Here is a 10,464-nt window from a genome sequence, read left to right as displayed (position 1 = left end):
ATGCATTTCGAATAAAACTGGGATAATTTATTGTCGTTTGAAATTGCTAGCACTATTAACTTTATAATATTTTTACTGAAAATAGTAAATAATTCCAAAAAAATTCCCTTTTTATTATATTTGCTTTTACTTATTTATAATCAGTATTTATTAAAATTCGGATCAGATCGGAACATTCGGATCGGCAGAGCAGCAGTAATATCCGTATTCGTTTCCGGCATTTTAGCGTTTGTTTCTGTGCGGAACATATTATTGGTATACCCATATTATTGTGTTCTGAATGGAAACTCTTTGTAAACATTACGAGGAGATTTGATTCTGTCAGGAGTGATGGGTTCAACTTGGAAGGTTTTATGTCCACCGTTCTGCGAAAATGATTGTACGCAAAAACACAACCAAATGTTAATTTCATTAGTGAATTGCCAGAATGATAATCCTAGCGATATTTTGGAACTCGAAAAACACATTAATATTCATGAAAAGGTAGGTATATTTAAGCTGAGAGGGTCTATGTCCCCCTGGGTACTGCCGGAACGTACCCTGGGTACGGTACGTTATACCGGAACGTACCCTGGTACTATCTAATATGCCAAACCGTACCTCGCCTACTCCACTAACGAGTCTTGGGAGTCGCCTACTCCCTAACCCGAACCCGAACCCTAATCCTAACCCTAACCCTAACCCTAACCATATCAAATAGTGACCAGGGTACGTTCCGGTATACCGGACCGTACCCAGGGTACGTACCGGCAGTACCCTGGGGGACATAGACCCTATGAGCTATATTTAAGGCCAAGACACACTGCAGCGACAGCGACCGACCGTAACGACAAACGACAAAAGTCGCGGCGACTGGCGCAAACACTGCAGCGACAGCGACCGACGTTAGGTCAAAGTTCACCCAGCACTAAGCACTCGCCACAGTGGTACACATCATCACATGAACAAACGGCAAAAACTCATCCTGCTGCTTTTAAATAAGGCAGTGGCTACGGGTGCGGCAGCCGTATCTTAATGTCTCGAGGCTACGGGTACGGCAGTCACACCACGCATGCGCTGCAGCCGTATCTTAATGTCTCGAGGCTACGGGTACGGCAGTCCATTCGGTTTCATACTTAAAGAGACAAAGATGGCGGCGGTGGCGCCAGATTTCGAAATAAGACGTGGTATTCGTCCGAGCATCGGACACCTGTTCGTATGCGCTATTCGTCCGAGCAGTTGTTGCGCATGCGCTGTTCATGTTGTATTACATAAATGTAATATAATGCTAGTCTAGGGAGGCACCTACTCCCTAACCCTAACCCCAGCCCTAACACTAACTATAAACTGACTCGGTTCTATTTTGATACGCTCGGTTTCGTATATATACGCGAGTGATAGTACCAAACACTATCTATAGTGTATAACCACATACGCAACACATGTATGCAGGGGCGTCACAGCCGTAGGGCTGCCGTAGCAAAACGCTACGGGCCCCCAGCCTAAAGGGCATAAAATAATCAAAAATCTAAAGGGTAAATAGCATTTTAGAGCGTCTAGATTTAAAAATTGTCTGGGGGGAGACCCCCCAAACCACCCCTTCACACTTCCTACCTACGTCACTCGTGCCGTGCACCTGCGGCATGCAACATGAACAGCGCATGCGCAACAACTGCTTGGACGTATAGCGCATACGAACAGGTGTCCGATGCTCGGACAAATATCCACGTCGTTCGAAATAACGCATCGGGAAATAAATTCACGATTTGAGAGTTTAGATGAGCTAGAACCCTAACCCTAACCGGTAAAAACCATAACGCCAAAAAGGGGCTTCAACGAACGACGGCTGCCGTACCTCCAGCCACTGCGTTTAAATAACAGGCTGCAAAAACTCTCTAGGCATAAGGATAAGATAATAAAGTAAAATATACGCAGCAAATTATCATGTACTGTACGTACTGTGTCTAGCTTGCCACAGGCTTTGCCAGCTTGCCATGATTTGGTTAGACATCGTTCGCGCCGCCATTGTTTGTGACATGTGTCGCGAGTTTAGCGCCGGAGACCAGTCTACGTCTTGGCTAGCATTATGGTTACTTACGCCGTAATCGTAATGTCACGTGCCGATGGAAACGGCTGCCGATTGGCTATTTGTAAAGTGTCGCTGGCGACTGTCGCTGGAGAATAGAAACGTTCATAAATATTTTTTGTCGTCGGGTTGTCGCCCGGTCGTTGTCGCGTGTGTGTGCATTGGCTTATAGGAAACAATAGTTTCTAATTTTTCTGAAAAGTTGTTTGTCGTTACGGTCGTCAACTGTCGCTGCAGTGTGTCTTGGCCTTTAGTTTGGGCTAATAATATATAGTTATATTATATATATAGTATATATATATAATATATATATATTTATTAATATATATATACTATATATACATATACAACACCCTCAACAACACCCTGTCGATTTTAAAGGCCCTAGCCGTTCGTCACTTTTTTCGCCAAATAAGACTTTCAATCGCCAGATTACTAATTTGTTCGCCATTGGCGAATTGGCAAGTGGGTAGCGAGGGCCCTGTATACATATACAACACCCTCAACAACACCCTGTCGATTTTAAAGGGCCTACCCCTACATTTGCGAAAATGATTTGGGGACGGACAGCTCGACGTCTTATAATAATAAAATATCCTAGCGCCCAGTAGTGGAGTGTTTCTTGCCAGAATTATACAAACTAACAATCTCGACCCACATTGGTTGCCTTAGACTTGGTTTTGGCACTGTGACCAACTATTCAATTGCACCAATTGTAAACTTGACTGTTTCTTGGTGGTGTTTGATGCAGCGCCGCTGTGTGTGCGAGTCCTAGCAGATGTGCAGTATGCTCCCTACCTTCCTTCCGGAAAGAAACTTTTGAGAGAAATGTACAATAACGACGTAATTTCCTGAATTCTATAATCTAGTTGCAAATTAATAAATTCTGATATCATATCTATTATCAATATCTGATTTAATATATATATATATATATATATATATATGCGTATACGCATGATTGAACTAACCAAATTAACAAATTAATTGGGCCCATCATTGTATCTGCATTCTGCATGCAAAACTTGCATGTAAACATTTAGATTCCCTCTTGTTTTTTTGTAAAACCGATTAGTTAGTTGTTCTCGATCAAATGAGTGCATGATAGTAACTGCTGTTGCCATGTGTCATCTTCAAAGAAAGAAGTTCAGTTTTTTTTTTTCTGACATTCCATATTGGAATGTCCTTCATTTGACATATATATATATGCTGCATAGCTAGCAAAGTTTGTGGCAGTCCTGACTGCACTCAGAAACTGAAAAAATATGGACTTTGGGGAACATATATGTCGTGATTCGTGAACCCCAAGGAAACCTTCTCACAATCCTATGGGGTGTAATGGCCCCAAGTTTGAGATATGTTGTGTTAGCCCACAGTCAGCACTATGATTAATACAGTTGCGCTAGATTACAGAGTAATATGTTTATAGTAATGCACTATAGGCAGCATGTCTAGAACTAGAGCTACTAGCAGGGGTATCTTTAGAAGCTGGCACATGGCAAATTAAGCTGCATACTTTGGTCTGTACACTATATAGCCTCTCCTGAATCTTTAGTGAAGGGCCTGCTACTATAAAAATTAATATTTAGTAAAATCCATGTATTATTACCATGGCAACATTAAATATTTTCAGGGCTTTCATGATTGTTATCAAATATCTCATAGATCATTATTAAATATCTTTACATTTTTTATAGTCGGCCAGTGGCTGGGAGCGAAATAATGACATACAAGATATGCAGCAATCTTACAGGTTTCCCCTGTTGCACTGGGCAGCTGTTTTAGGTAATACTGCAATAGCAATGGCGACAGCTCTTTTATCAAATTTACTTGCATCTCGGTATTTACTCATATATGTTATTATTTTTATCTAATTTAACATGGAAAATATGTAGATAGTTCGATCACTGGCATAAGCTAATACATGAATATTTGTGCAGGACGATTTCTGAAATCTAATAAACAACCCAGAAATAGCATCAATTTTTTAATGTTTCCAGTCATAACGTTCTTGTTCAACAAAAATGTGTGCAGTGTGTGTGTGTGTGTGTGCATGTGTGTGTGCATGCGTGAGTGCTTGTGTCTGTTACTATATATTATGTACAGCAAATCAAATAGCAAGTTGAGAATTTCTCATGTTGACTACTGCAATGCCATCGTTTATTTAGTTAACTGAAAACTAGAAATCATTAAAGGGTGGCACACCTTCACTAGCAGTGATAAAGATACTTGTGTTTCTGTGACTGCAGGAAAGCTGATTGTAGTGGAATGGCTTCTGAAGCACGGATGTCGGCCATGTTCACAGACCCGCGTCACCAGACACACGGCATTGCACCGGAGCATACAGATGCTCGGTCAGGGCATTCCCAGCTTCCGCAGCAAGATAAACAAAGAGAACATTCTGCATCTTATTGGTAATAAAGTACAATTAGGCAAAAAATGTGCAATAAAATAGCATGTGGGATCTGTAGGTTGTTCACGCCTTTGCCTAGGAAGTTATATATATACTAAGAAATATTAGCAGGAAGGATGCCAAATTCCAATGGCTTGTATCGATTGTGCCATATGCAGACTTATTTAGGGAAAAGTATTTATGTGATAATCATTTACATTGTCTGCCACTTGCACATGGCCTAGCTCACAGTAAATATATCTAAACATTTCCTTGCAAGGTTGTGGCATCTTAACTTCATTGTCACAATGGGTTGCACTAGCATATACCATATATAGATGTTTTCATGGAGGCAAATCAACTCATGTTATCTTTTAGAGCTGTTACCGGATTGTCTGATAGTGAAGAATGCGGAAGGAAATCTTCCAATACATGATACAGCTGTTATCATTGAGGAAAACAATCAGAAGGGGCCTATAATGAAAGCCATTATGCAAAAGATGATGGATGAAGCTAGCAAGTTGGGACCAGGTAATATATGTGTACATTGTGTTTGAATTTGCATTGGTGTTGGACTATTTTAAAACTTAAACTGTATGTGTAATAACATAATACACACGATTATGGTCATAGCATGCATATTAATTATTGGACCGAGAGTTACTCGGTCTTTTATTTAAATTTTATTAATGATTGGGTTTGCATCACTCCCTTAATGGATGTCATTATACCATTTATTACCGTTTTATTATGTCATTTCTGTGAAGATTATCAGGTAGGTGAAATGATAATATGTCAATGGGATTGATTAATTTTTAATTTTTTTTCTAGATAAGTCTTAATTAAACGGGGTGATGAGCTAGAAGAATGACGATTTGGCTTAACTGACAAGTAGTTAGTTAAAGTAATAGGTAGGTGACGATACGGATGAACTAGCATATAGTATACTTTACATTGCAGCGGCCATCACTAGGATGCTGAACACGCAGAACATTAAGGGAGAGACAGCACTGCATATCCTCTGTCGTAATGATGAGAACTACACCATCGTTAAACTACTGCTGGACTATGGCACGCCAAACCTTGACCTTGAAAATGAACGAGTGAGCATGAACTTAGGAAGTCCTCCATTAATTCTTAGATGAACAATGCCAGTACTGTTCTACGTTCTTCCTGGAATGGATGGCAGCACAGATTTAACATTTTTCACCGCGTTCTCATTTTATATGCATGAAATCAAGCTGAAGCGTTTATAACTTCACATGTGACAACTGCTCTTCCTAATCCAAAGATTTGTTCATATTGCTGTAGGTACATTGCTAGTCGGAGGAACATAGGTGACAGGACTGCCATAATTATTTCGGGGTGTGTTTGTATTTCAGGGGCAGGTGCTGCTCGATGTTGCTATTGACAAGGGTGCCATGAAAGTCTGCAGCCTTCTCCAACAATTAGCAAGGGAGTTGGTATGTATGTTTGGAGATGCTACTGCACTAAATATCACAATGTAAGTTAAAAACACATGGTAAGAGCCATACATTTTTGACTCTGAAAAGATTCAGCCAACTCAGAAAATGCTGGTTAGCTGCAGGTTGGTTAGGGATAATATCTACTCTGTTATTGAAAATATCCAGTTATCCTCATCAGATTTATTTATTTTTACAAATCTCTATGTATGTAGATTATTGACCCAGAACATCCCATGAATTATTTTTCATTTAAAATATGACAATGTACACAGAAATGTGTTTTCTCAATTGGCTGCATGCATAATAACGTCGTATACGTATGATTACCCAGTAATGGTGACCGTCTTCATGATTTCTACAGAACGTCTGGTGGGTTTCCACTTGGGCTTGTAGTATTAGTAGATGTTGTGCGTATGTGAGGTCGGTAGCTGGCTTTGATCACTGCATGGCCTTATAAGTATGCAACCTCTTATGATTGTAGCTTCCTATCCAAGAGAAGGTGGGTCGCAGACAACCTATGTCAGAAGAAAGCATGTCATCTATTGTGTAAGTTTTTTCAACAGCTGAAGCATAAAATTGATTTTAGTTGAAAACGGTATTCCTGACATGAATATTTATATAAATTATGTCGATTGTGTGTCGTGTTTTAGTAAGTGGCTATCATACTCATTCTGTTTATATCTTGCTGGCAGAGGAAGTACTTTATCTAGGTGAGTACGTTTAAGACAGATGTAATTTAACGAGATGTACTTCTAATAAAAATTGCTGAAATTCACATATTTTATCATAGTTAAAGCCGCACTATGCGCATCCAAACGCTAATTTCTCCAGTACTAGACTAGCAAATACTTCGTGTCATGCATAATCACACTACCTTAAATGGCAAAATAAACTAGTTCCTCCCATTTCACTGCGCGTTTGCTTAAAACCCACAAGAAAGAGGTGCGAAATCTGGTAATCTGGCGTCAACGCCGACTTGTTTGCCAAACAATTTAGCCTCGAAGCGGTTAGGTGACGTCACATGTTTTTATCTTTGCTACACTCGTACCGCAGCACCGCTGCATGGTTGCTTGGGAGAGCAACGCGAAACTGTCAACAACATTGGAGAATTTGAACAACATTGGAGGTATTTTCAAATGCCTTTTATAATACAACGCGCAGTGAAATGGGAGGAACTAGAGTTTATTTTGTCATAAGGTAGTATGATTCTGCATGACACGAAGTATTTGCTAGTCTAGTACTGGAGAAATTAGCGTGTAGATGCACATAGTGCGGCTTTAACTGAACTTACTAACATAATACACGTATTGCTGGAAAAGATTACTTGTTTAGCGTGTGTGGATTCTTTTAAAGTAATTTGTGATCGGTGTCACTATCTCACTCTAAGAATCTGGTTATTGGTTACAGGGAGCCACCTCACAAAAAATCTCGTAAGAGCACAGGTACACCTGACTATAGATCCATGGCAGGCATACGTGGTGCAAAGAAAGGTAGCCAAGCTACCATAGAGGCAAGCAGGTGGGTTTCTCTTCTGGAAAGTAATAAAGAACTGGCTTAATTTCTCACTCATGAGATGAGAAAGTAATAACCCTCACACTATTAATTAAATCGTTGTTGTTTTTACAGCACACCCACGCCAACCCTCGATGAGACTGATCCACATTCACAAGCTATGTCACGGCTAACCCCAGTCGTAACGTGTGTGCGTACCCACAAGACAGAAGCATCTTCATCTACAGCAGAACAGGTCGACTCGACACATGATGATGCCACTGCGAAAACTCCCCTTTCAGTTATTGTGCCAGCTAAAGAGAAATCAGAACCAAGGCTAGGACGTCAAACACTTTTATGCCGTGAACCTGTCCAAGAGGTTTCTTCAACAAAGCGGCAACAAACTGCTAAAAAGCAGTTCGGCTCTGCATTTCGAAAAGTTTCTGGTGAGGGGCCATCAGTGACATCTACTGGGGAAGAAATGAAGCTTTGCAATGATAGGGAATGTGATGAAGAGGAAGAAGATGGTGTCACAATGTGAGCATTTAAGAATTTGTAGAACTAAAATGTGACCCGCTCCAGCAAAACCAGGATTAAGTAGGAAATTCTATAAATTGAGTTATGTGCATATCTGAATAGATCATTTAATTATCTTTAAAATGATATATAGTATTTGGCTATATCTAAAGAATTAACCAATCTACAGCAATTTGAAGATCGGAAACCGACTGATTCCGGAATATGCAGCTTTTGAGTTAAAGCGTTCCGGGTAAGGGGCCCAGTCGGAGATGAGCGGTCAAAGGCCCGTCAAAAATTTTTTTTTTTTTTTTAATTAAAAATGACCATAATAATCTAGAGATATCTGAACCTATATATCCGGATTAAATATACACTTAGGAACTTATTTTTGGTGTAAAAATTTCATTTTTGTCCAGGTAGGCCATTTTCAGCATTGACATGTGTGCGTGCTCATTACTCAAAACAATGACTTGCGACTTAGTTCGTATTATGCTGGAGCGGGTCACAAATGGCATTAAATGTGTTTTTATGGTTTAGTGTTTGTGTACCAATTTCATCATTCCATCCCTTATGTTGTTTTTAGGGACCAGGACGACAATGGTGATCTTGACAATGATAGTGGCGATGATGATGATATTGCATCAAAAGCATGTAAGACTATATTATTACTATTCCTGTATGTCAAGACATAATTAATATTGAATACACTGGGTTTGCTGGATGACAAAAACCTCTGTGGTATGAAACTATTAATCGTGAAGCTATATGGTAATATAATATTATGCAAAACACATTTCGTGTTCTGCGAATTTACTTCTTCCTGCGAATTTATTACTTCTTTGATTTATGTAAATTAATAAACATATGCGTTACCACTACAGTTTACAAACTGAATATAGAAATGAGCTAATAATATGGATTGCTTTGTTTGGGTAGCTTTTTAATATTGCTTCTGTTGACTTGCAGCCTTAGGAACAGCCTCAGCCCTGACCGCTTACATTAAACTGAAAAATCATAGCTTTTCTGTATTACTGGATGAAGATCGCAAGGCTTACCTGGCAGGATTGGCTGACAATAATGAGAAGTTTAAAGGTATATTTCTATAGACAATAGTACAATGCTTAGAGAACAGATGTCCTGTTGCATGTGACCTAGGCCTAGTAACACTATTATGCATTATTACTTGGTACTTGTTTTGCAATACTACCGTCATGAACCTTTGTACTACCTATACTGAATACACATAGGTTTATGCTACCCTGTTATCTTGTTGTGTATAGTAACAAGTTTCCATTGTATTACCCTGTTACCACGTCACGTATTGTTGCGAAATGGCCCTATAACCCTTTCAATCTACTTTCTTTATAAGCACCTTAAAATGGATCACCACACTCTTGTTTACTGTTACAGTTGTGCAGCGTAATAAGAACGAGATGGAACTAGCCCTGAAAAAGAAGAAGGAGCGCATTGAGGAGCTGTTACGAGAGCTGAGACCCCTACAGGAGGAGTGCAAGCACTTGGAGGAACAGAAGAAGAAGATTGGTGGGCAGATGGAAGAAATGGTTGAACTACATGCAACCTACAAGGCGAGATTAGATGCATGCAATGCAGCTATTGCCGAACTTCACAGCATCTCGTCTGGTGCTATGGTATGACCAGTGGATGCATTTCATCCTGTCCCTTTGTATGGCAAGCAGATCTATCTCTCCTGAATCCAATGTCTGAGCAGTACCATCGTTGGTTCACTGACTCCATATCTTTTATCAATGCTATGTAGCCATTGGCTTTTATCTCTCTATGCTAATGTGTGGCTAGTCACTTGATTCGTGGCGATTGATGAGCTTAAATGGCGATTTTAAATTAATTTGTCTTCTTTTTAGTATAATAGAATAGGTTTTGCTATTTTTTGTACTCATGTTAAAAACTATATAGTAGCAGAAAGTAATACATTATGCTTATTGAGAGCAGTTGCATTCCTCAACACTCTTCGTTGCTTTATGTAGTTGTTCAATACCAAAGATATCAATTTTGTAAAAAATTGAGTGGTCAACTGATTGATGTCAACTAGTCTAGTTGAAAGATTAGAACATGTTATTATTTCTCAACTTTTGGTCTACAAATTGATTAACTTGCATGCAGCCACTCAGAGAATAGCAATGAGGGGATGTACGTGTCCTTCCACCCAGGGGGAGATTATTTGCATGCGCGTTTATGCTATTATACATGCTATGCTATGCTATTATTACCTCCGCGCAAACGGAGGTCATGCAATCGCTCTCGTGTGTGTGTGTGTCCAGTCTGCGCGGCGCGATCGATAGCGTGTTGAGTCAGCGAGCAGGCGGCGCGATCGATAGCGCGTCGAGTCAGCGAGCGGTGAGTCAGCAGCAGGCGAGTCAGTCAGCAGCCGCCACCAGCGAGCACATACATGTTACATGCTCGCGGAGGTATGCACTCTCCGTGAGTGCCCTCTGTCTAGTATATGCAAGTTATACATGGAAGACTGCATATCCATATCGACGCCACGCACCCTG

The 10,464-nt window shown here is 40.1% G+C and overlaps 1 protein-coding gene across 1 annotated transcript; it reads left to right on the top strand.

Annotated features, from left to right (window-relative positions):
- The first annotated feature begins 199 nt into the window (after positions 1-199).
- On the top strand, positions 200-10,232 carry LOC106806419. Its single transcript, XM_014808347.1, has 12 exons — positions 200-483; positions 3,763-3,850; positions 4,315-4,479; positions 4,836-4,988; positions 5,418-5,560; positions 5,840-5,920; positions 6,405-6,469; positions 7,331-7,441; positions 7,550-7,951; positions 8,517-8,584; positions 8,900-9,025; positions 9,344-10,232. Exons 1-12 carry the CDS (start codon positions 331-333, stop codon positions 9,586-9,588), a joined length of 1,800 nt encoding a protein of 599 aa, XP_014663833.1. The 5' UTR covers positions 200-330; the 3' UTR covers positions 9,589-10,232.
- The last annotated feature ends 232 nt before the right edge of the window (positions 10,233-10,464 follow it).

The sequence above is a fragment of the Priapulus caudatus genome, unplaced genomic scaffold (assembly GCF_000485595.1).
Source record: "Priapulus caudatus unplaced genomic scaffold, Priapulus_caudatus-5.0.1 Scaffold159, whole genome shotgun sequence".
NCBI classification, from domain to species: Eukaryota; Metazoa; Priapulida; class Priapulimorpha; order Priapulimorphida; family Priapulidae; genus Priapulus; species Priapulus caudatus.
This window is presented reverse-complemented; position numbering and strand designations above follow the sequence as displayed.

Excerpts from the sequence above, each read along its gene's own strand:
- LOC106806419 (XM_014808347.1), top strand. The coding sequence starts at position 331 with ATGGGTTCAACTTGGAAGGTTTTATGTCCACCGTTCTGCGAAAATGAT. Across the intron at positions 5,561-5,839 it reads TTGACCTTGAAAATGAACGA|GGGCAGGTGCTGCTCGATGT; the intron begins GTGAGCATGAAC and ends TTTGTATTTCAG. Across the intron at positions 6,470-7,330 it reads GAAAGCATGTCATCTATTGT|GGAGCCACCTCACAAAAAAT; the intron begins GTAAGTTTTTTC and ends TATTGGTTACAG.